The 27,078-nt window shown below is 48.1% G+C and overlaps 1 protein-coding gene across 2 annotated transcripts in view; it reads right to left on the bottom strand.

Moving 5' to 3' along the window:
- MOGAT3 (monoacylglycerol O-acyltransferase 3) overlaps positions 1 to 27,078 on the bottom strand; it is an 81,610-nt gene that overhangs the window by 26,393 nt on the left and 28,139 nt on the right. For both annotated transcript variants that reach the window (XM_063930157.1, XM_063930158.1), the window contains 2 exons: positions 13,313 to 13,487; positions 8,048 to 8,250 (listed from right to left, as the gene is read on the bottom strand). In XM_063930157.1, coding sequence (XP_063786227.1) covers positions 8,048 to 8,250; positions 13,313 to 13,487 — 378 coding nt within the window. The remainder of the gene's footprint in view (positions 1 to 8,047; positions 8,251 to 13,312; positions 13,488 to 27,078) is intronic.

The raw sequence follows: 27,078 nt of genomic DNA, 5'->3' as shown, positions 1-27,078 counted from the left end.
GAGAATCTAACTCAGATGTCAGTAATATGCTGCGCAGAGCATCTCACTCAGATGTCAGTAATACGTAGTGCAGAGCATCTCACTGAGATGTCAGTAATACGTAGTGCAGAGCATCTCACTGAGATGTCAGTAATATGCAGCGCAGAGCATCTCACTCAGATGTCAGTAATAAGCAGTGCAGAGCATCTCACTCAGACGTCAGTAATTCACAGTGCAGAACGTCTCACTCTGATGTCAGTAATATGCAGCGCAGAACGTCTCACTCAGATGTCAGTAATATGCAGCGCAGAGCAACTCACTCAGATGTCAGTAATACGCAGCTCAGAGCGTCTCACTCAGATGTCAGTAAAACATAGTGCAGAGCATCTAATTGAGATGTCAGTAATATGCAGCGCAGAGCATCTCCCGCAGATGTCAGTAATACACAGCACAGAGAATCTAACTCAGATGTCAGTAATATGCAGCGCAGAGCATCTCACTCAGATGTCAGTAATATGCAGCGCAGAGCATCTAACTCAGATGTCAGTAAAATGCAGCGCAGAGCATCTAACTCAGATGTCAGTGATACGCAGCTCAGAATGTCTCACTCAGATGTCAGTAATATGCAGTGCAGAACGTCTCCCTCTCAGATGTCAGTAATATGCATCGCAGAGCTTCTCACTCAGATGTCAGTAATACGTAGTGCAGAGCATCTAACTCAGATGTCAGTAATACGTAGTGCAGAGCATCTAACTCAGCTGTCAGTAATATGCAGCGCAGAGCATCTCAATCAGATGTCAGTAATACGCAGCGCAGAGCGTCTCACTCAGATATCAGTAATATGCAGCGCAGAGCGTCTCACTCAGATATCAGTAATATGCAGCGCAGAGCATCTCACTCAGATGTCAGTAATGTGCAGCGCAGAGCGTCTCACTCAGATGTCAGTAATATGCAGCGCAGAGCGTCTCACTCAGATGTCAGTAATACACAGCACAGAGAATCTCATTCAGATGTCAGTAATATGCAGCACAGAGCATCTAACTCAGATGTCAGTAATATGCAGCGCAGAGCATCTATCTCAGATGTCAGTAATATGCAGCGCAGAGCATCTCACTCATATGTCAGTAATACGCAGCGCAGAGCGTCTCACTCAGATATCAGTAATATGCAGCGCAGAGCATCTCACTCAGATGTCAGTAATATGCAGCGCAGAGCGTCTCACTCAGATATCAGTAATATGCAGCGCAGAGCATCTCACTCAGATGTCAGTAATATGCAGCGCAGAGCGTCTCACTCAGATGTCAGTAATAAGCAGCGCAAAGCATCTAACTCAGATGTCAGTAATACGCAGCGCAGAGCATCTCACTCAGATGTCAGTAATACGCAGCGCAGATCGTCTCACTCAGATGTCAGTAATATGCAGCGCAGAACGTTTCACTCAGATGTCAGTAATATGCAGCGCAGAGCAACTCACTCAGATGTCAGTAATACGCAGCGCAGAGCATCTAATTGAGATGTCAGTAATATGCAGCGCAGAGCATCTCACGCAGATGTCAGTAATACGCAGCACAGAGAATCTAACTCAGATGTCAGTAAAATGCAGCGCATAGCATCTAACTCAGATGTCAGTAAAATGCAGCGCATAGCATCTAACTCAGATGTCAGTGATACGCAGCGCAGAATGTCTCACTCAGATGTCAGTAATATGCAGCGCAGAACGTCTCCCTCTCAGATGTCAGTAATACGTAGTGCAGAGCAACTCACTCAGATATCAGTAATATGCAGCGCAGAGCATCTCACTCAGATATCAGTAATATGCAGCGCAGAGCATCTCACTCAGATGTCAGTAATGTGCAGCGCAGAGCGTCTCACTCAGATGTCAGTAATATGCAGCGCAGAGCGTCTCACTCAGATGTCAGTATTAAGCAGCGCAGAGCATCTCACTCAGAAGTCAGTAATACACAGCACAGAGAATCTCATTCAGATGTCAGTAATATGCAGCACAGAGCATCTAACTCAGATGTCAGTGATACGCAGCGCAGAATGTCTCACTCAGATGTCAGTAATACGTAGTGCAGAGCATCTAACTCAGATGTCAGTAATATGCAGCGCAGAGCGTCTCACTCAGATGTCAGTAATAAGCAGCGCAGAGCATCTCACTCAGATGTCAGTAATAAGCAGCGCAGAGCGTCTCATTGAGATGTCAGTAATACGTAGTGCAAAGCATCTAACTCAGATGTCAGTAATACGCAGCGCAGAGCATCTCACTCAGATGTCAGTAATACGCAGCGCAGAGCATCTCACTCAGATATCTGTAATATGCAGCGCAGAGCATCTCACTCAGATGTCAGTAATATGCAGCGCAGAGCATCTAACTCAGATGTCAGTGATACGCAACGCAAAGCATCTCACTCAGATGTCAGTAATACGCAGCGAAAAGCATCTCACTCAGATATCAGTAATACGCAGCGAAAAGCATCTCACTCAGATATCAGTAATACGTAGTGCAGGGCATCTAAATGAGATGTCAGTAATACGAAGCGCAGAGCATCTCACTCAGATGTCAGTAATACACAGCGCAGAGCATCTCACTCAGATGTCAGTAACACACAGCGCAGAACGTTTCATTCAGATGTCCGTAATATACAGCACAGAGCATCTCACTCAAATGTCAGTAATACACGGCACAGAGCATCTCACTCAGATGTCAGTAATACACAGCGCAGATCATCTCACTCAGTCGTCAGTAATACACAGCGCAGATCATCTCACTCAGGTGTCAGTAATACGCAGCGCAGAGTGAATTATTACTAATTTGCTAATTCAGAGTGGCTTTGCTCTGATTGGTCAGAGTGTGGGAAAGCTTTTCTGATTGGTTAAAAGCGGCTAAACTCTATGGGGTCAATCGAATGAAATGCGAAAGGTTGCAGTTTGCGCCGCATTTCGTTGTCAGCAACGGCACCCAAATTCGCATCTCTTGTGGCCCAATTTCAGTTTGAAAATGCGGACAAAAGTTAAAAAAAATGCATTCCCATATGTTCCAAGCTCCAGAATGTGATACTTTCCCAAGCTTGGGCCCGGTAGGCAATGCCATGTGTAGGTAGCAGAGGCGGAACTACCGCCAGTGCAACCAGTGCGTTGCACTGGGGCCCGCCACTGTCCAGGGGCCCAAAGCATGTAATGAGTCAAACTGACTCATTACATGCCGCTGTGTGCTGCGGGCAACCGCTGCCCGCAGCACACAGCCGCCCGGAGAGGAGAGGAGCGCAGCGGACACGGGGGGAAGGAGGAGGAGGGAGGTGGAGGAGGGAGCCGCAGCAGCGCTGTTTTATTGGTTGAGTCGCTGCTGCTGCTGTCCCTCTGCTTGACTATAGGCTGTCTTCCGCCGCTGTGAAGCGCATCCCAGCATTCACAGCGGCGGAGAACAGCCTATAGTGAAGCAGAGGGACAGCAGCAGCAGCGCCTCCACCAATAATGCAGCGCTGCTGCGGCTCCCTCCTCCACCTCCCTCCTCCTCCTTCTCTCCTGCCCGGGAATCGTGATCTGCCAGAAGCTGCACCGAGGAGCCTGAGCCAGCGGAGACAGTAAGTATAATTCATTCTTTCTTTCTTTCTTTCTTTCTTTCTTTCTTTCTTTCTTTCTTTCTTTCTTTCTTTCTTTCTTTCTGGACTGTCTGCCGTAATGTGTAAAAAGGGGGACGCTGTCTGCCGTAATGTGTAACAAGGGCATGCTGTCTGCCGTAATGTGTAAAAAGTTCACGCTGTCTGCCGTAATGTGTAAAAAGGGCACGCTGTCTGCCGTAATGTGTAAAAAGGGCACGCTGTCTGCCGTAATGTGTAACAAGGGCACGCTGTCTGCCATAATGTGTAACAAGGGCACGCTGTCTGCCGTAATGTGTAAAAAGGGTACGCTGTCTGCCGTAATGTGTAACAAGGGCACGCTGTCTGCCGTAATGTGTAAAAGGGGCACGCTGTCTGCCGTAATGTGTAACAAGGGCACGCTGTCTGCCGTAATGTGTAACAAGGGGACGCTGTCTGCCGTAATGTGTAACAAGGGGACGCTGTCTGCCGTTATGTGTAACAAGGGGACGCTGTCTGCCGTTATGTGTAAAAAGAGGACGCTGTCTGCCGCAATGTGTAAAAAGGGGGACGCTGTCTGCAGCAATGTGTAAAAAGGGGACGCTGTCTGCCGCAATGTGTAAAAAGGGGACGCTGTCTGCCGTAATGTGTAAAAAGGGGAATCTGTCCGCCGTAAGGTGTAAAAGGGTCTCTACCTGGTGTAGTGGTGTTACTGTGCGGCGCAATTTGAATAATGGAGACTACTGTGCACCGTTTTATGAATTGGTATTATTTTGTGGCCACACCCCTTCCCCACAAAGCCACGCCCCTATGTATTTTTGCGCGCACCTACGGCGCGCACTGCCCCTGTTTTACATGCAGGCGTGGGGCTCCGATGCCGTTTCTTGCACACAGTGCTAAAATGTCTAGTTACGGCACTGTTGCTAGGTATCCATTTCTCTGGCCCTGAGCAGGTCCCCCTCACCAGATCCTCTCCAGGGGTGAGGGGGTGGACTTGAATGCGATGAGGGGGGGGGGGGGGGGGGGGGCAAAACATTTTGTCGCACCTGGGCCCACCGCTCGCTAGTTTCGCCACTGGTAGGTAGCGATACCAAGTAGAAGCTTAAGGGCATCTTTCATATTCTTCCTGAGAGGGAACTAATCGGATTCCTGCCAGGTGTCCCCTGCGGCTTGCACATCATACTCTTATCGGTAGAACTGTCCTTCACTAACTTAATCACATTTCCAGATACATACCGGCATTAACACTGGTATACCTGATAAATGGCATGATGTATCGCAGTTGTCATATTTTAGTTGTCACAGTGCCGTTTTCTAGGGCCGGGCCAGCTGTACAATCGCACAGGGGGCCCATCTGTCCTGCGGCAATTGTGTGCACACTGGGGGTCATTCCGAGTTGATCGCTAGCTGCTTTCGTTCGCTGTGCAGCGATAAGGCAAAAAAACGGCACTTCTGCGCATGCGTATGCGGCGCAATGCGCACGCGCGTCGTACTATTACAACGAACGATGTAGTTTCACACAAGGTCTAGCGAAGCTTTTCAGTCGCACTGCTGGCCGCAGAGTGATTGACATGAAATGGGCGTCTCTGTGTGTCAACTGACCGTTTTCAGGTAGTGTTCGAAAAAACGCAGGCGTGCCAGGAAAAACGCAGGCGTGGCTGGCCGAACGCAGGGCGTGTTTGTGACGTCAAAACAGGAACTGAACAGTCTGAAGTGATCGCAAGCTAGGAGTAGGTTTGGAGCTACTCTAAAACTGCACAAAATAAATTTGTAGCCGCTCTGCGATTCTTTCGTTCGCACTTCTGCTAAGCTAACATACACTCCCAGAGGGCGGCGGCATAGCGTTTGCATGGCTGCTAAAAACTCCTAGCGAGCGATCAACTCGGAATGACCCCCACTGTGCAGTATTTTCTATGCCCCTCCCAAAATGGCCGCTACCTGAGAGAGGACAGTTTTGACAGTTTTGAAGGATGCTAGAGGAGGCGGCGGCCATTTTGGCAGGGACATTTAATAGACGGAGCCCAGGGAGGCGCGCAATGGAAAAAGCATGCTGTCAGGGGTATGTTCATAAAGGGGCTTACATACAGGCACGAAACAACCCCTGACAATGAGCAGGTACAGTGGCAATCACAATTTTAAGGTGCAGTGCAGGCATAACATTACTGTGAGAGGCATAACAAGGGGCATTACTGTGTGTGGCATAATAAGGTGCAAGGGGCATTACTTTGTGGGTATTGATGCTAGGGGCATTACTGTTTGGGGCATAATATGGTGTAAGGAAGTATTTTCCTGCACGACCCCGCCCATTTCAGCAAGACCACGCCCATCTGTTGTTAAGCCATGTCCCTTTCCCCTTGATTCTTTTTTTTTTTGGGGGGGGGGGGCACATTTTTTTTTATCAGCATAGGGGTCTGGAGACTGCCACCATCAGTGCTACTCATTCCCAGGAAAGAGGGATATATTTGGCAATAGATAAGTACCAGGCATTATTACAGGTTAATCCCACCCACTATGCCCACTTTTCTCTCTCGGCTATGTAATGCTAAATTACTAGCCATGTGGGTACTAATTATTAATGGCGTATGAGATCTGTTTATAACCTGTATCTACATCCTCTTCCCCTTAGATTACTCAATGCAATCAAGTTGGCCATTAATGACAAAAACTTTTGTTCCCATAAACCAGTTTAAACTCTCGGTCACCTCAGTGGGTCCCAGGGAGAATAGAAGCTTTCACTCTGCAAATGCAATCCCTGTGTGGGAAATAATGGATGTTTGGAAGGCATGATCTCAGAGGCAGTCAGCCTGCCCAGCTTACTCATCATGTGTAATGGTATTGTGCAGTTGCTTCCGGTAAACCAGCACTGTGTCCAAACAAGAGGTTTAACTGGGTGAGGTAACCCACCCTCTGGGCGATGCTCACAAACAGCCTTGGCAACGAACTGGCAGTTTTTGCAAAGGTGTGTGCCCGCCTGCCCAAAAGGTTTTGTATGCCCCCCCCCCCCCCCCCCCACACACACACACACACACACACACACACACTCCCCGCTTGTTGTCAGGGAGACTGCTCGTTGTCAGGGGATTACCCCTCTCTGGCCGACACCGTGGGCCTGCGGTCCCGTCACACCTGCCCCCACTGAAAATATCCTGCTGGTTGTCTTGCGTTCTGCTCGTTGTCAGGGGATTCCGCATCCCCCTGCTGCCACAGATCTGCTGTCCTGTTGCGCCTGCCCCCATTATAAAATTAAAAATGTCCCTCCCAAAATGGCTGCCTCCTCCTCATCCTTAGTAACTGTCTCTTCTGAGGCAGCGGCCGTTTTGGGAGAGACATTTTCAATGGGGGCAAATGTGACGGGAAAGCAGACAACCTTCTCCAGGTCCAGGCAGGGGCGTAGCAATAGCCCCCCCCCCCCACCCCCACCCCCCAGATCCCCAGCGCCCACAAGCCACCGTGGGGTCTGCGGGGGCTATTGCTATGCCAATGTAGGCAATAGCTTAGTGCAGGCATTCCTTAATTAGTACCTCATTATTTTGATTTAACCATCTGTGCTGAAGCCTGGATATCACTCAAACCTGGACTGTTAGTGGGCCTTGAGAACCAAGGTTGGGAATGCCTGGCTTAATGGCTGCATGTGTCTATGGACAGAGAGGTGGGTGGGGGTATCATATGGAAAAATGCCATTATTTGAGGATTACTGCATCACATACTGCATGGATTGATCTTTATATGTATGAATAGGGACACAGTAGTTTTTGGCTATTGCGCTTTGGCTATTGAAAGTCACTGGGGAGGGATCCAAAGATCCCTCTTCGTCACTAGCGGCTTGCGCATGAGCAGGCCGATAGCAGCTCATGTGCATACTGTATTAACTCCCAGTTCATAAACGCAGAAAGCATTACTAGGACAGCGCCATATTGCAAGTCCAGTCACGCCAAGGAGGTAATCCTGCAAACCAAACGTCACTGTAGGCCCTGGGCAAAGCAATACACTGGGATCGCAGCAGCAGGCTAAGACACGCCCCCAAACAACAACAAAAACGGGCGAGACACTCCTGCATTTTTTACGTCACTCCCCATAACCGCCCCAAAATGGTCCCTGACTGTCAATCACTTTGTGAATATATCCTCTCTGCGTCCACAGTCACAAGGCCATCGCGGGGCGATAATTGCTCGGCTGCGTAAAACGTGGGTTTGCGTCCATCTCTGTATCAGGGCCCTTTGTTGTTTAACTATTTCACTGTTTGATTTTTTCCTTTGTACTTTTTTATATTGCATCACTTGTGTGTCATTGTACGTTTTCCATGTATAGACACTAGGCTATGCCATGCAAACAACAGATAATAATAATAATAATAATAATAATAATAATAACAATAACAATAATAATAATAATAATACTATATTATTGTATAGCATTGTCTTGTTTTCTGTGTCATTTGGCTCCTCCCGGAAACACACCTGGCCACAGCCTCATTGTTACCTGTTACTTACCCACAGTAGTAAGTGGTCGAGGGAAAGGGTTGAGACCCCACGTGCCCTCGCCGAACACCCCCGTGCCTATAAAAAGACAGGGGGCAAAGCCCATGTAATTCTTGAAGAAGATCTGCAGCTTCCGGCGCCACGAATTCTCCGGGAAATGCAGCTGCTCATAGATATCGGTCTCACCAAAGGAATACACCGGAACCAGGTCTGCCCTGATAGAAAATAAGAAGTATTATAATGAGCCAGGCTTGTTTCACTCACAATCCAGTCAAAATGCACACCATGGCGGCCATGTTGGGGCAGGTGTATGAAGCACCCACCATACTACTTTCCTACGTGAGCACAGACGTAAGGTTGGTATTAGAGCAGATAATGGGGAAGGAAATACAAGATTAGGGGATTGGTGGAACCATGAGAGTAGCTATAGTGGGTGCAGGGGGTGCTATTGTTTTGGGATCCATCAGTCACTTATGGGTCCCTAGACCTAGGTCGTCTGGCAGCACTACAATGTCGCATATTGTGAACTGAGGAGCTATATTGTAGCCTAATATGTACTGGGGGCACTGTGAGGGTAAAATGTGTATGGGATGTAGTTGGCATCCTGACATGTGGGATGCCGACAGGCAGGAAACTGTAGCCGGAATCCCAACAGCTGTGAGAATGCCGACGCCTGAATCAAAACAGCCAACATCCCAAACGTAAGTATCAGAGGGAGGTTAGGGTTAGGCTGCTGGAAGGGATGTTAAGGGGTGGTGGGGGGAATGTTAGGGCTAGGCTGCAGGGGGTTAGGGCTAGGCTGCAGTGGGTTAGGGCTAGGCTGCAGTGGATTAGGGCTAGGCTGCAGTGGGTTAGGGCTAGGCTGCAGTGGGTTAGGGCTAGGCTGCAGGGGGTTAGGGCTAGGCTGCAGTGGGTTAGGGCTAGGCTGCAGTGGGTTAGGGCTAGGCTGCAGGGGGTTAGGGCTAGGCTGCAGTGGGTTAGGGCTAGGCTGCAGGGGGTTAGGGCTAGGCTGCAGTGGATTAGGGCTAGGCTGCAGTGGGTTAGGGCTAGGCTGCAGTGGGTTAGGGCTAGGCTGCAGGGGGTTAGGGCTAGGCTGCAGTGGGTTAGGGCTAGGCTGCAGTGGGTTAGGGCTAGGCTGCAGGGGGTTAGGGCTAGGCTGCAGTGGGTGCCTGCAGTTAGTTAGGGCTAGGCTGCAGGTGGTTAGGGCTAGGCTGCAGGGGGTTAGGGCTAGGCTGCAGTGGGTTAGGGCTAGGCTGCAGTGGGTTAGGGCTAGGCTGCAGGTGGTTAGGGCTAGGCTGCAGTGGGTTAGGGCTAGGCTGCAGGGGGTTAGGGCTTGGCTGCAGTGGATTAGGACTAGGCTGCAGTGGGTTAGGGCTAGGCTGCAGGGGGTTAGGGCTAGGCTGCAGTGGGTTAGGGCTAGGCTGCAGTGGGTTAGGGCTAGGCTGCAGGTGGTTAGGGCTAGGCTGCAGTGGGTTAGGGCTAGGCTGCAGGGGGTTAGGGCTAGGCTGCAGTGGGTTAGGGCTAGGCTGCAGTGGGTTAGGGCTAGGCTGCAGGGGGTTAGGGCTTGGCTGCAGGGGGTTAGGGCTAGGCTGCAGTGGGTTAGGGCTAGGCTGCAGGGGGTTAGGGCTAGGCTGCAGTGGGTTAGGGCTAGGCTGCAGGTGGTTAGGGCTAGGCTGCAGTGGGTTAGGGCTAGGCTGCAGGGGGTTAGGGCTAGGCTGCAGTGGGTTAGGGCTAGGCTGCAGTGGGTTAGGGCTAGGCTGCAGGGGGTTAGGGCTTGGCTGCAGTGGGTTAGGGCTAGGCTGCAGTGGGTTAGGGCTAGGCTGCAGGGGGTTAGGGCTTGGCTGCAGTGGATTAGGGCTAGGCTGCAGTGGGTTAGGGCTAGGCTGCAGGGGGTTAGGGCTAGGCTGCAGTAAGGGAGGGTTAGGGGGAGGGAAGGGAAAAGATTAGAATACTCACCCTAACAGTGTAGGGATCCTGGACGTCAGGATGCCGGTGTCGGTCTTCTCACTGCCAGCATTCTAAGCACCGGGAACCCGTACCCAAGTCATGTGTACTACAGTCGGTCACTACTACGGGGTATGAAATAAACTAGGGCACTACTATGGGGCATAAAATTAAGTATCGCACTACTATGAGCAAAACATCTAGGGCGCTATTATGGGGCATAAAATTAACTAGGGTGCTATTATGGGCATAACGTTATCTAGGGCACTACTATGGGGCATAAAATGAAATAGGGCACTACTATGGGACATAACATTAACTAGGGCACTACTATGTGGCACAACATTAACTAGGGCACTACTATGGGGCATAACATTAACTAGGGCACTACTATGGGGCATAACATTAACTAGGGCACTACTATGTGGCACAACATTAACTAGGGCACTACTATGGGGCATAACATTAACTAGGGCACTACTATGTGGCACAACATTAACTAGGGCACTACTATGGGGCATAACATTAACTGGGGCACTACTACGGGGAATAACATTAACTAGGGCACTACAATGGGGCATAACATTAACTAGGGCACTACTATGGGGCATAACATTAACTAGGGCACTACAATGGGGCATAACATTAACTAGGGCACTACTACGGGGCATAACATTAACTAGGGCACTACTACGGGGCATAACATTAACTAGGGCACTACTACGGGGCATAACATTAACTAGGGCACTACTACGGGGCATAGCATTACCTAGGGCACTACTATGGGGCATAACATTAACCAGGGCACTACTATGGGGCATAACATTAACTAGGGCACTACTACATGGCATAACATTAACTAGGGCACTACTATGTGGCACAACATTAACTAGGGCACTACTATGTGGCACAACATTAACCAGGGCACTACTATGGGGCATAACATTAACTAGACACTACTATGGGGCATAACATTAACTAGGGCACTACTATGGGGCATAAAATGAAATAAGGCACTACTATGGGACAAAACATTAACTAGGGCACTACTATGGGGCATAACATTAACCAGGGCACTACTATAGGACATTAAAATTAATTAGGGCACTATTATGGGGCATAACATTATCTAGGGCACTACTATGGGGCATAAAATGAAATAAGGCACTACTACGGGGCATAACATTAACTAGAGCACTACTATGGGGCATAACATTAACTAGGGCACTACTATGTGGCACAACATTAACCAGGGCACTACTATGGGGCATAACATTAACTAGACACTACTATGGGGCATAACATTAACTAGGGCACTACTATGGGGCATAAAATGAAATAAGGCACTACTACGGGACAAAACATTAACTAGGGCACTACTATGGGGCATAACATTAACCAGGGCACTACTATAGGACATTAAAATTAATTAGGGCACTATTATGGGGCATAACATTATCTAGGGCACTACTATGGGGCATAAAATGAAATAAGGCACTACTACGGGGCATAACATTAACTAGAGCACTACTATGGGGCATAACATTAACTAGGGCACTACTATGTGGCACAACATTAACCAGGGCACTACTATGGGGCATAACATTAACTAGACACTACTATGGGGCATAACATTAACTAGGGCACTACTATGGGGCATAAAATGAAATAAGGCACTACTACGGGACAAAACATTAACTAGGGCACTACTATGGGGCATAACATTAACCAGGGCACTACTATAGGACATTAAAATTAATTAGGGCACTATTATGGGGCATAACATTATCTAGGGCACTACTATGGGGCATAAAATGAAATAAGGCACTACTACGGGGCATAACATTAACTAGAGCACTACTATGGGGCATAACATTAACTAGGGCACTACTATGGGGCATAATATTACCTAGGGCACTACTACGGGGCATAAAATTAACTAGGGCACTACTACATGGCATAACATTAACTAGGGCACTACTATGTGGCACAACATTAACTAGGGCACTACTATGGGGCATAACATTAACCAGGGCACTACTATGGGGCATAACATTAACTAGGGCACTACTATGGGGCATAACATTAACTAGGGCACTACTATGGGGCATAAAATGAAATAAGGCACTACTACGGGACAAAACATTAACTAGGGCACTGCTATGGGGCATAACATTAACTAGGGCACTACTATGGGGCATAAAATGAAATAGGGCACTACTCTGGGACATAACATTAACTAGGGCACTACTATGGGGCATAACATTAACCAGGGCACTACTATAGGACATTAAAATTAATTAGGGCACTATTATGGGGCATAACATTATCTACGGCACTACTATGGGGCAAAAAAATTAACTAGGGCACTACTATGGGACATAAAATGAAATAGGGCACTACTACGTGGCATAATATTAACTAGAGCACTACTATGGGGCATAAAATTAACTAGGGCACAACTATGGGGCATAAAATGAAATAAGGCACTACTACGGGGCAAAACATTAACTAGGGCACTGCTATGGGGCATAAAATGAAATAAGGCACTACTACGTGGCATAACATTAACTAGAGCACTACTATGGGGCATAAAATTAACTAGGGCACAACTATGGGGCATAAAATGATATAGGGCACTACTACGGGGCAAAACATTAACTAGGCACTACTACAGGACATAAAATGAACAACTGATGTGGACAGAGGTGTCTCTGTAGAAGCACTCGAGGGGGGGCCCTTTCATAATGTTGCTATAGGGCCCATAATATTCTGGCTACGCCCCTGTGTGGAAGTGGTGCAGTCCACAGCATACAGCGGTCATGGTGAGGGGAGGATGATAGGTGCAGGTCATTGGCTGACAGGAGAACACAGGTAGAGAAGTAAAGATGGATTAGAGGAGTCCAGGCTGTGTTTAGGCCTGTCGCACAATTGTGGGATCAGCTAATATTTTAGGTTCAGTGGCCCTTTAAGTCACAGCACGTCAGTTCTAACCACGTACGATAAGAGTTTCACGATTGCTAGAACATTCCCTAATGCGTGAGTAAAGGCAATATAGAAGTCAGAGCTTCAGAGAACATTGCAGTGGAAGCACTTGTGCACTGCCTAGTCACCTGTTCTGTAAGGTTATTGCAGAGCACTGCGGGATTGCTGCCAAACCTATTTATGGAGTATTACAGAAAATAATGATGCGCTAGCTGCCCCCACGGAATGCAGAGCGTCATGTTCAACTTTTACATTTGCTAAGTATTATTTTAAATGCATTTTTAATTTTTTTTTGTTGCAGCACCTCACGCCATAATGCTTGACTGACATCTGGCCTTTGTTACGTACCCATTCTCCAGGGCCAGCCTAACAAAGCCCTTTCTCTCGCTCAGCGTCACTACGTGCTCTCCGGGATTGCTGTGCAGAGACTCCGCCGCTCCCCCCACCACGATGAAAACGGCGTTTCCTGTACCACAGCGGGAGAGGAGGTATTTTAAGCTGTCCTTACTTACAGGAGCTATTCCTAGGAGAGAGGGAAGAGAAAAGAGGATAAGACGGAGAGAAGAGATTGTTATGGGGTTGACCCAAGATATCAGAGTGGAACACAAGGAGAAGGTCAAATAGCCAATGCAGAACAAAGGTTTGGAGTGAAAGATGACCGTACCTGCCCGACATATGCGCCCACATATCCTATATAGCTTTATTCCCCACAGTTCGGGTCTTCTGAAGAAGAGGTGAGGTCCAGCTACATGAGCTAGCGCATTGACTACTGCTACGTAAGACCTGATTCTGAGGTCCAGCCACTTGGCTATTTTATGCTGATGCGAGTAACCATTCGTCTTCATGCAGAAGGATGACCCGCCCACTGTTTTTCCATCGGTTACTAGAGGCGTCATCATTACTGTTGGGGCTTACACCCACCGCATCAAAAAATGGGCTCCTATCTCCACCCGCATATTGCAAAAAAGTGTAGAAGTCGGTCTACACGCCCATGAAACTCCCATGAGATGGGTCAGTTCCGTGCATTGACAGACACCCATCTCTGAGAAAGAGGGCTCCACCAATGAACGGACCGATCCATCTGCACTGTCTTTCTCCGTCCATTTGCCTATGCATGGTGCAGCCCATGTCCAGTGTGGCGGCCACTCTCTGCAGCATGTGTGCAGTTTGCAGATCTCCATGTAATCTGTCCAAATTCGGCTCAGAATCAGGCCCTTAAAGGTGCGCTCGCCCAATATTTTGTTTTATTACAGTGGTTATAGAGGGGGGTTCCTTTTACTAATACAGTAATAGGGGGCTATGGACCCAGTTGGACTTAATTTGTCATTTGGGCACCGCAGAGTTGTTGCCCAATCGTGCAGTCTGGACAGCTAGTCAGAATGATGCTGCATGACAACTGTAAGGGACATGAAAAGTAGAGATGAGCGCCTGAAATTTTTCGGGTTTTGTGTTTTGGTTTTGGGTTCGGTTCCGCGGCCGTGTTTTGGGTTCGACCGCGTTTTGGCAAAACCTCACCGAATTTTTTTTGTCGGATTCGGGTGTGTTTTGGATTCGGGTGTTTTTTTCAAAAAACCCTAAAAAACAGCTTAAATCATAGAATTTGGGGGTCATTTTGATCCCATATTATTATTAACCTCAAAAACCATAATTTCCACTCATTTTCAGTCTATTCTGAATACCTCACACCTCACAATATTATTTTTAGTCCTAAAATTTGCACCGAGGTCGCTGGATGACTAAGCTAAGTGACCCTAGTGGCCGACACAAACACCTGGCCCATCTAGGAGTGGCACTGCAGTGTCACGCAGGATGGCCCTTCCAAAAAACACTCCCCAAACAGCACATGACGCAAAGAAAAAAAGAGGTGCAATGAGGTAGCTGTGTGACTAAGCTCAGCGACCCAAGTGCCCGACACAAACACCTGGCCCATCTAGGAGTGGCACTGCAGTGTCACGCAGGATGGCCCTTCCAAAAAACCCTCCCCAAACAGCACATGACGCAAAGAAAAAAAGAGGCGCAATGAGGTAGCTGTGTGAGTAAGATTAGCGACCCTAGTGGCCGACACAAACACCGGGCCCATCTAGGAGTGGCACTGCAGTGTCACGCAGGATGTCCCTTCCAAAAAACCCTCCCCAAACAGCACATGACGCAAAGAAAAATAAAAGAAAAAAGAGGTGCAAGATGGAATTGTCCTTGGGCCCTCCCACCCACCCTTATGTTGTATAAACAGGACATGCACACTTTAACCAACCCATCATTTCAGTGACAGGGTCTGCCACACGACTGTGACTGATATGACGGGTTGGTTTGGACCCCCACCAAAAAAGAAGCAATTAATCTCTCCTTGCACAAACTGGCTCTACAGAGGCAAGATGTCCACCTCATCATCATCCTCCGATATATCACCGTGTACATCCCCCTCCTCACAGATTATCAATTCGTCCCCACTGGAATCCACCATCTCAGCTCCCTGTGTACTTTGTGGAGGCAATTGCTGCTGGTCAATGTCTCCACGGAGGAATTGATTATAATTCATTTTAATGAACATCATCTTCTCCACATTTTCTGGATGTAACCTCGTACGCCGATTGCTGACAAGGTGAGCGGCGGCACTAAACACTCTTTCGGAGTACACACTTGTGGGAGGGCAACTTAGGTAGAATAAAGCCAGTTTGTGCAAGGGCCTCCAAATTGCCTCTTTTTCCTGCCAGTATAAGTACGGACTGTGTGACGTGCCTACTTGGATGCGGTCACTCATATAATCCTCCACCATTCTTTCAATGTTGAGAGAATCATATGCAGTGACAGTAGACGACATGTCCGTAATCATTGTCAGGTCCTTCAGTCCGGACCAGATGTCAGCATCAGCAGTCGCTCCAGACTGCCCTGCATCACCGCCAGCGGGTGGGCTCGGAATTCTGAGCCTTTTCCTCGCACCCCCAGTTGCGGGAGAATGTGAAGGAGGAGATGTTGACAGGTCGCGTTCCGCTTGACTTGACAATTTTGTCACCAGCAGGTCTTTGCACCCCAGCAGACTTGTGTCTGCCGGAAAGAGAGATCCAAGGTAGGTTTTAAATCTAGGATCGAGCACGGTGGCCAAAATGTAGTGCTCTGATTTCAACAGATTGACCACCCGTGAATCCTTGTTAAGCGAATTAAGGGCTGCATCCACAAGTCCCACATGCCTAGCGGAATCGCTCCCTTTTAGCTCCTTCTTCAATGCCTCCAGCTTCTTCTGCAAAAGCCTGATGAGGGGAATGACCTGACTCAGGCTGGCAGTGTCTGAACTGACTTCACGTGTGGCAAGTTCAAAGGGCATCAGAACCTTGCACAACGTTGAAATCATTCTCCACTGCACTTGAGACAGGTGCATTCCACCTCCTATATCGTGCTCAATTGTATAGGCTTGAATGGCCTTTTGCTGCTCCTCCAACCTCTGAAGCATATAGAGGGTTGAATTCCACCTCGTTACCACTTCTTGCTTCAGATGATGGCAGGGCAGGTTCAGTAGTTTTTGGTGGTGCTCCAGTCTTCTGTACGTGGTGCCTGTACGCCGAAAGTGTCCCGCAATTCTTCTGGCCACCGACAGCATCTCTTGCACGCCCCTGTCGTTTTTTTAAAAATTCTGCACCACCAAATTCAAGGTATGTGCAAAACATGGGACGTGCTGGAATTTGCCCATATTTAATGCACACACAATATTGCTGGCGTTGTCCGATGCCACAAATCCACAGGAGAGTCCAATTGGGGTAAGCCATTCTGCGATGATCTTCCTCAGTTGCCGTAAGAGGTTTTCAGCTGTGTGCGTATTCTGGAAAGCGGTGATACAAAGCGTAGCCTGCCTAGGAAAGAGTTGGCGTTTGCGAGATGCTGCTACTGGTGCCGCCGCTGCTGTTCTTGCGGCGGGAGTCCATACATCTACCCAGTGGGCTGTCACAGTCATATAGTCCTGACCCTGCCCTGCTCCACTTGTCCACATGTCCGTGGTTAAGTGGACATTGGGTACAACTGCATTTTTTAGGACACTGGTGAGTCTTTTTCTGACGTCCGTGTACATTCTCGGTATCGCCTGCCTACAGAAGTGGAACCTAGATGGTATTTGGTAACGGGGGCACACTGCCTCAATAAATTGTCTAGTTCCCTGTGAACTAACGGCGGATACCGGACGCACGTCTAACACCAACATAGTTGTCAAGGACTCAGTTATCCGCTTTGCAACAGGATGACTGCTGTGATATTTCATCTTCCTCGCAAAGGACTGTTGGACAGTCAATTGCTTACTGGAAGTAGTACAAGTGGGCTTACGACTTCCCCTCTGGGATGACCATCGACTCCCAGCAGCAACAACAGCAGCGCCAGCAGCAGTAGGCGTTACACGCAAGGATGCATCGGAGGAATCCCAGGCAGGAGAGGACTCGTCAGAATTGCCAGTGACATGGCCTGCAGGACTATTGGCATTCCTGGGGAAGGAGGAAATTGACACTGAGGGAGTTGGTGGGGTGGTTTGCGTGAGCTTGGTTACAAGAGGAAGGGATTTACTGGTCAGTGGACTGCTTCCGCTGTCGGCCCAAGTTTTTGAACTTGTCACTGACTTATTATGAATGCGCTGCAGGTGACGTATAAGGGAGGATGTTCCGAGGTGGTTAACGTCCTTACCCCTACTTATTACAGCTTGACAAAGGGAACACACGGCTTGACACCTGTTGTCCGCATTTCTGGTGAAATACTTCCACACCGAAGAGCTGATTTTTTTGGTATTTTCACCAGGCATGTCAACGGCCCTATTCCTCCCACGGACAACAGGTGTCTCCCCGGGTGCCTGACTTAAACAAACCACCTCACCATCAGAATCCTCCTGGTCAATTTCCTCCCCAGCGCCAGCAACACCCATATCCTCCTCATCCTGGTGTACTTCAACACTGACATCTTCAATCTGACTATCAGGAACTGGACTGCGGGTGCTCCTTCCAGCACTTGCAGGGGGCGTGCAAATGGTGGAAGGCGCATGCTCTTCACGTCCAGTGTTGGGAAGGTCAGGCATCGCAACCGACACAATTGGACTCTCCTTGTGGATTTGGGATTTCGAAGAACGCACAGTTCTTTGCGGTGCTACTGCTTTTGCCAGCTTGAGTCTTTTCATTTTTCTAGCGAGAGGCTGAGTGCCTCCATCCTCATGTGAAGCTGAACCACTAGCCATGAACATAGGCCAGGGCCTCAGCCGTTCCTTGCCACTCCGTGTGGTAAATGGCATATTGGCAAGTTTACGCTTCTCCTCCGACAATTTTATTTTAGGTTTTGGAGTCCTTTTTTTACTGATATTTGGTGTTTTGGATTTGACATGCTCTGTACTATGACATTGGGCATCGGCCTTGGCAGACGACGTTGCTGGCATTTCATCGTCTCGGCCATGACTAGTGGCAGCAGCTTCAGCACGAGGTGGAAGTGGATCTTGATCTTTCCCTAATTTTGGAACCTCAACATTTTTGTTCTCCATATTTTAATAGGCACAACTAAAAGGCACCTCAGGTAAACAATGGAGATGGATGGATACTAGTATACAATTATGGATGGACTGCCGAGTGCCGACACAGAGGTAGCTACAGCCGTGGACTACCGTACTGTACTGTGTCTGCTGCTAATATAGACTGGTTGATAAAGAGATGTAGTAGTAGTATGTATGTATAAAGAAGAAAGAAAAAAAAAACACGGGTAGGTGGTATACAATTATGGACGGACTGCCCAGTGCCGACACAGAGGTAGCTACAGCCGTGGACTACCGTACTGTACTGTGTCTGCTGCTAATATAGACTGGTTGATAAAGAGATGTAGTAGTAGTATGTATGTATAAAGAAGAAAGAAAAAAAAACCACGGGTAGGTGGTATACAATTATGGACGGACTGCCGAGTGCCGACACAGAAGTAGCTACAGCCGTGGACTACCGTACTGTACTGTGTCTGCTGCTAATATAGACTGGTTGATAAAGAGATGTAGTAGTAGTATGTATGTATAAAGAAGAAAGAAAAAAAAACCACGGGTAGGTGGTATACAATTATGGACGGACTGCCCAGTGCCGACACAGAGGTAGCTACAGCCGTGGACTACCGTACTGTACTGTGTCTGCTGCTAATATAGACTGGTTGATAAAGAGATGTAGTAGTAGTATGTATGTATAAAGAAGAAAGAAAAAAAAACCACGGGTAGGTGGTATACAATTATGGACGGACTGCCGAGTGCCGACACAGAAGTAGCTACAGCCGTGGACTACCGTACTGTACTGTGTCTGCTGCTAATATAGACTGGTTGATAAAGAGATGTAGTAGTAGTATGTATGTATAAAGAAGAAAGAAAAAAAAACCACGGGTAGGTGGTATACAATTATGGACGGACTGCCCAGTGCCGACACAGAGGTAGCTACAGCCGTGGACTACCGTACTGTACTGTGTCTGCTGCTAATATAGACTGGTTGATAAAGAGATGTAGTAGTAGTATGTATGTATAAAGAAGAAAGAAAAAAAAACCACGGGTAGGTGGTATACAATTATGGACGGACTGCCCAGTGCCGACACAGAGGTAGCTACAGCCGTGGACTACCGTACTGTACTGTGTCTGCTGCTAATATAGACTGGTTGATAAAGAGATGTAGTAGTAGTAGTATGTATGTATAAAGAAGAAAGAAAAAAAAACCACGGGTAGGTGGTATACAATTATGGACGGACTGCCCAGTGCCGACACAGAGGTAGCTACAGCCGTGGACTACCGTACTGTACTGTGTCTGCTGCTAATATAGACTGGTTGATAAAGAGATGTAGTAGTAGTAGTATGTATGTATAAAGAAGAAAGAAAAAAAAAACACGGGTAGGTGGTATACAATTATGGACGGACTGCCGAGTGCCGACACAGAGGTAGCTACAGCCGTGGACTACCGTACTGTACTGTGTCTGCTGCTAATATAGACTGGTTGATAAAGAGATGTAGTAGTAGTATGTATGTATAAAGAAGAAAGAAAAAAAAAACACGGGTAGGTGGTATACAATTATGGACGGACTGCCGAGTGCCGACACAGAGGTAGCTACAGCCGTGAACTACCGTACTGTGTCTGCTGCGACTGGATGATAAATAATGATATAAAAAATATATATATATCACTACTGCAGCCGGACAGGTATATATTATATAATGACGGACCTGCTGGACACTGTCTGTCAGCAGAATGAGTTTTTTATAGAATAAAAAAAAAACACCACACAAGTGAAGTCACACGACGAGTGTTTAACTTTTTCAGGCAATCACAATATAGTATACTATACTACTAACTATACTGGTGGTCAGTGTGGTCAGGTGGTCACTGGTCAGTCACACTGGCAGTGGCACTCCTGCAGCAAAAGTGTGCACTGTTTAATTTTAATAATAATATGTACTCCTGGCTCCTGCTATAACCTATAACTGGCACTGCAGTGCTCCCCAGTCTCCCCCACAATTATAAGATGTGTGAGCTGAGCACAGTCAGATACGAGTGTTTAACTTTTTCAGGCAATCACAATATAGTATACTATACTACTAACTATACTGGTGGTCAGTGTGGTCAGGTCACTGGTCAGTCACACTGGCAGTGGCACTCCTGCAGCAAAAGTGTGCACTGTTTAATTTTAATAATAATATGTACTCCTGGCTCCTGCTATAACCTATAACTGGCACTGCTCCCCAGTCTCCCCCACAATTATAAGCTGTGTGAGCACAGTCAGATATATACATAGATGATGCAGCACACTGGGCTGAGCAGTGCACACAGATATGGTATGTGACTGAGTCACTGTGTATCGTTTTTTTCAGGCAGAGAACGGATATATTAAATAAAACTGCACTGTCTGGTGGTCACTGTGGTCAGTCACTAGTAAACTCTGCACTCTCTACAGTTCTACAGTACTCCTAAGCTCCAGTAAATCAGGTCAATCTCTCTCTCTCTCTCTCTTCTAATCTAAATGGAGAGGACGCCAGCCACGTCCTCTCCCTATCAATCTCAATGCACGTGTGAAAATGGCGGCGACGCGCGGCTCCTTATATAGAATCCGAGTCTCGCGAGAATCCGACAGCGTCATGATGACGTTCGGGCGCGCTCGGGTTAACCGAGCAAGGCGGGAAGATCCGAGTCGCTCGGACCCGTGAAAAAAAACATGAAGTTCGTGCGGGTTCGGATTCAGAGAAACCGAACCCGCTCATCTCTAATGAAAAGGACTCAATGGTAAAAGCTTCAAGGCCCAACATCCCCCCCTCTGATGGGGGGGGGGGGGGGGGGGGGAGAAAAGGGGTCCGTGTGCCAATGTAAGCCTGCAGAAAGGGGGAAGGCACCTGGATTTGTCTGTTGCCAAGGCAACTGTAGGCCTGTGTGTAGCGGTAACCGTGCAACAAGTGGGGAACAAACCAATTAGTGACCGAAACCACAAGTACACTCTATACTTTCTAAGTTTGATGGTGGACAACTTGCTGTCTAAATAAACAGCGGCCCATTTATCAACAAGTTGTAGGTATTTAAATGTATTGCATATGATAAATTGTGCTCCAGCCAATCAGCTCCCAATTGTCATTTTTTTCAAACACATGACAGCTGGGGGCTGATTGGCTGGAGCACCATGTATCATAAGCAATGAGTTTTAATTAGCTAAAACTCGTTGGTAAATGGGCACCACAGCCCACAGTGCATCATGGTTGAGTGGCCACTCAGAGAAAGTGTACAGAACATTTGCTGACTAGGGATGGCCATCGTTGGGTTCTCCATTGAAGGTTGCCATCGATGTTACCATCGGGGATAACCATCAATGATACATAACCATCACTTGTGAACCATCAATGGTTTGCACCACTCGATGGCCACCACGGGCAGGTGTTGGCCGGGCCATGGGCTAATTAAAAAATAGGTGTGGGGCTTAGTGGGCTGCCAGGGGCAGGAGAGGGGGACACTATTTGGTTCCACTCAGTCATCGATGGCAAACATTTATCGGACATCGGTTGCTAGCCATCAATGTTTTGCAACTATTAATTGATGGGCATTCCTTATGCTGAGTAAAATCCTGCGACAGTCCTCTCCCTCGTTGGGTATCATCACAAGGATGCAACCTACTTCCTGTGATAGTTAAAGTAAATCTCTAGCAGATGGCGACATATCATGTGGACAAATTCCCCATTATCCCTTTATTTCCTTACCGGGCAGTGGTGATCCTGCTGCTTTGTACTAGTTGAATTATTGGCTTGTAATAACAGGATTTTAATACCTACCGGTAAATCCTTTTCTCCTAGTCTGTAGAGGATGCTGGGGTCCACTTCAGTACCATGGGGTATAGACGGTTCCGCAGGAGCCATAGGTACTTTAAGACTTTTCTAGTGTGAACTGGCTCCTCCCTCTATGCCCCTCCTCCAGACCTCAGTATAGGAACTGTGCCCAGGGAGACGGACATTTCGAGGAAAGGATTTACTTTAAAGTTAACGGTGAGATTCATACCAGCTCACACTTCAACCATGCCGCACAACATGGCATTCAACATAACACATGCCAATGGGCATGAACTATTGCAGCAACATGCTGAAAATAATTGTAACACAACACTTGTGTAACTACAACAAACTAACTACTGCAGGTAAAGTACGCACTGGGTTGGGTGCCCAGCATCCTCTACGGGCTAGGAGAAAAGGATTTACCGGTAGGTATTAAAATCCTGTTTTCTCATACGTCATAGAGGATGCTGGGGTCCACTTCAGTACCATGGGGTTATACCAAAGCTCCAGTACGGGCGGCAGAGTGCGGATGACCCTGCAGCACCGATTGACCAAACTTTAGGTCCTCATCGGCCAAGGTCTCAAACTTGTAAAACTTGGCAAATGTGTTTGCCCCTGACCAAGTAGCTGCTCGGCAAAGTTGCAAAGCCGAGACACCCCGGGCAGCCGCCCAGGAAGAGCCCACCTTTCTAGTAGAATGGGCATTCACGGAATTCGGTAACAGCAATCCTGCCGTGGAATGAGCGTGCTGAATCGTACCTCTGATCCAGCGCGCAATGGTCTGCTTAGAAGCAGGACACCCAATCTTGTTGGGAGCATACAGGACAAACAGAGCCTCTGTTTTCCGTATCCGAGCTGTCCTTGCGACATAAATTTTCAAAGCTCTCACCACATCCAGAGACTTTGACGCAGCGAAGGTGTCAGTAACCACTGGCACCACAATAGGTTGGTTTATATGGAAAGAGGAAACCACCTTTGGAAGAAATTGCTGACGAGTTCTTAACTCAGCCCTATCTTCATGGAAGATCAAGTAAGGGCTCTTGTGAGACAAGGCCCCTAACTCAGACACCCTCCTTGCGGATGCCAAGGCCAACAGCATGACCACTTTCCAAGTGAGAAACTTCAACTCTATCTCCTGTAGAGGTTCAAACCAATCCGATTGAAGGAACTGCAACACCGTGTTAAGATCCCATGGTGCCACCAGAGGCACAAATGGAGGTTGGATGTGCAGAACCCCTTTCACGAACGTCTGAACTTCTGGAAGGGAGGCCAATTGTTTCTGAAAGAAAACTGATAAATCTGGACCTTGATTGAACCCAATCTTAGGCCCGCATCCACACCCGCCTGTAGAAAATGGAGAAAACGTCCTAACTGAAACTCTTCCGTTGGAGCCTTCTTGGATTCACACCAAGACCCATATTTTCTCCAAATACGGTGGTAATGTTTAGACGTTACTCCTTTCCTGGCCTGAATAAGTGTGGGAATGACTTCTTTGGGAATACCCTTTCGGGCTAGGATCCGGCGCTCAACAGCCATGCTGTCAAAAGTAGCTGCGGTAAGTCTTGATACACGCACGGCCCCTGCTGTAGCAGGTCCTCGCGAAGAGGAAGAGGCCGAGGATCTTCTATGAGTAACTCCTGAAGATCTGGATACCAAGCCCTCCTTGGCCAGTCTGGGATAATGAGGATCGCTCGAACCCTTGTTCTTCTTATGATCTTGAGAACTTTTGGAATTAGTGGAAGTGGAGGGAAGACATACACCGACCGAAACACCCACTGTGTCACCAGTGCATCCACTGCTATTGCTTGAGGGTCTCTCGACCTGGGACAATATCTCTGAAGCTTCTTGTTGAGACGAGATGCCATCATGTCTACTTGAGGAACTCCCCAAAGACCTGTCACCTCTGCAAAGACTTCTTGGTGGAGGCCCCATTCTCCTGGATGGAGATCGTGTCTGCTGAGGAAGTCTGCTTCCCAGTTGTCCACTCCCGGAATGAAAATTGCCGACAGAGCTCTTGCATGTCTTTCTGCCCAGAGGAGGATCTTTGTCACCTCTGCCATCGCCGCTCTGCTTTTCGTTCCGCCCTGACGGTTTATGTACGCTACTGCTGTTACATTATCCGACTGGATCTGTACGGGTTCATCTTGAAGAAGATGCACCGCTTGTAGAAGGCCGTTGTAAATGGCTCTCAACTCCAGAACGTTTATGTGAAGACAAGTTTCTTGACTTGACCATCTTTCTTGGTGTTAGGGTCTCCTGCCCTGTGCTGCCACGTCGTCATGGCAACCGGGAGACAAGTGCTAGCGGAGTAACCTGAGCGCAGCTGATACTCCGGTTCGGGTCTTTTGCTGTGCAGTGGTTATAGGCTCTGTGCATGGCAGGGGATCCGGTGCTGGTTTTTGTGCTCACAGTCTGTGAGGTCTGAGTGGGGCGTGGACAGCACCTGCTTTATAAGGCCTCTTTTCAGGGTAAGCAGATGCTGCTGAATCTTTGTTGGTTAGTCAGTTTCTGAAAGTTAGCCAGTACTGTGTAGCTTTGTATTTGTTTGTTGCTTACTGCAAATAGGCCTGGGGATTTGGTATTACACTCTGCCAATCCAGACCTAGCAGTAAGACTGGAGTCAGTCGTTTAGCTTGCTGGAGTTCTGTTACTACTCTGTGAACTTAGCAAGTTTGCGGCTGTATTCTAAGACTTGCCTGTCTAATCCTGTCTCACTGTGCTAGGTGTCAGGGGTCAGTTTAGTGGCAGTAAACCGAACCTGTGCACTGCAAGTGAGAATTAGGATTGTGGAGAATCTCCTTGTGTCTATCATTCCATCTCTGACCAAGGAGTTTACTGCCACACCCGTTGGTAACCCTTTAGGGTTTTGCTGTTGCCCTTAGCAACAGCATTTCGGGTTTTCTATGTATTAAAACACAACATCTTGCTTTTCACATCTGAGCAGTTCTAATACAAGGGAGATACCCAGTTCCTTAGCCTCTGGGCTTCTCTGTTCACGTTGTGTGTATTTTGTTACCCTACCACCTTCTGTGTACGTTATGTCATATTCCCTAGTCTGTCTGTGAGTCCATTTGTTTTGCATAACAGTTCAAACACCAGTACATTCCTGCAGGCACTGGAGTGCATAACAGTCCTGACACCAGTACTTTCCTGCAGGCACTGGTGTGCATAACATATTCAGCAGCCAAATACTCCTGTTGAAATTTTGTGGGAATATGGAGCATACCCCTCAAAATACGTTGCAACAGGTGGTTGATCAGGTGCAGGTCCTGACTCAAAAATGTAATGATTTGTCCATTAAAATGCACACCTCCCAGGCTGCTGGCGGAGCTCCCGCAGCAGCAGCACCTGCAGGGGTTAAGGAGCCGAAAGTAAATCTCCCGGATCGTTTTTCTGGAGATCGCTCGCAGTTCTTTTGTTTCAAGGAGAGCTGCAAGCTATACTTCCGGCTTAGGCCTCAGTCTTCTGGGTCGGAGATTCAGCGGGTGGGCATAGTGATTTCCTTGCTACAAGGAGACCCACAGGTCTGGGCATATGGGTTGCAGCCTGACTGTCCGTCGCTTAAAAGTGTTGATGCTTTTTTTACGGCACTGGGCATGTTGTATGATGACCCTGACAAGACGGCCTCAGCCGAGGCTCAGATTTCGATCCTTAAGCAAGGGAGAAGGCCAGTTGAGGTTTACTGTACGGAGTTTCGGAGGTTGGCCCATGATACCCAGTGGAATGACCCAGCCCTGAGACACCAGTACCGAAGAGGTCTTTCTAACCAGATAAAGGACCAACTGGTACAACATCCCTTGCCTGATAGCTTGGATCAGCTCATGCAGTTATCCATCCGGGTGGATAGACGGCTGAGAGAGCGTAGGCTTGAAAGGGAGACTGAGATTTCCTTCCTTCCCAAGGGAACCTCAGACTCTGAGGAATTTTCCGAGGAGCCTATGCAGATTGGGGCTACCCGCCTCTCCTCGCGTGAGAAGATGCGGAGGAGACAGCAGGGGTGGTATTTGTACTGTGGGAATAAAGGTCATGTGGTAGTATCATGCCCAGAAAAGCCGGAAAACTTCAGGGCCTGAGGGTGATGGGAAATATCCTGTCAGGCCAGAAGTCAGAATTTCCCAAGAAGACTTTTATCATTCCGGTGACTTTGAAGATCCTCGGTCAAACTGTCAAGACTGAGGCCTTTGTGGACAGTGGGGCCGACGGGGTTTTTATGGACCGCCAATTCGCCCTGAAACACTCTGTTCCCTTAGTACCCTTGGCATCGGAAATTGAGATTTGTGGGTTAAACGGGGAACCATTATCCCAAGGTAAAATTACCTCTTGCACTAGCCAGATTTCTTTGTTTATTGGAGCCACACACTCTGAAAAATTGTCCTTTTATGTGACTGTCTGTACTTTTGCCCCATTGGTGTTGGGGTTACCCTGGTTAAGGGCCCACAATCCTCAATTTGACTGGGTCTCTGGGGAGATTCTTAGTTGGAGTACTGATTGTTTCAGGAGTTGCTTGAGCCTTCCAGTCAGGTTCTCGCAGCTAAGTTTGCCAGGATTGCCAGGGTGTTATGCAGATTTTGCGGACGTGTTCTCCAAAAAAATTGCAGAGGTACTACCTCCCCATCGCTCCTATGACTGTGCCATTGATTTGTTGCCAAATGCTAAGCTTCCCAAGAGCAGGTTGTACTCCCTGTCACGTCCTGAGACTCAGGCTATGGCAGAGTACATTCAGGAGAACTTGGCTAAGGGATTTATCAGACCTTCACAGTCTCCAGTTGGGTCGGGGTTCTTCTTCGTGGGTAAAAAGGACGGTTCGTTGCGACCCTGCATCGACTTCAGGGAATTGAACCGTATC

Source organism: Pseudophryne corroboree, chromosome 6 (genome assembly GCF_028390025.1).
Source record: "Pseudophryne corroboree isolate aPseCor3 chromosome 6, aPseCor3.hap2, whole genome shotgun sequence".
In the NCBI taxonomy this organism is placed as follows: Eukaryota; Metazoa; Chordata; class Amphibia; order Anura; family Myobatrachidae; genus Pseudophryne; species Pseudophryne corroboree.
The sequence above is the reverse complement of the archived record's forward strand: the minus strand, read 5'-3'. Positions and strand labels throughout refer to the sequence as shown.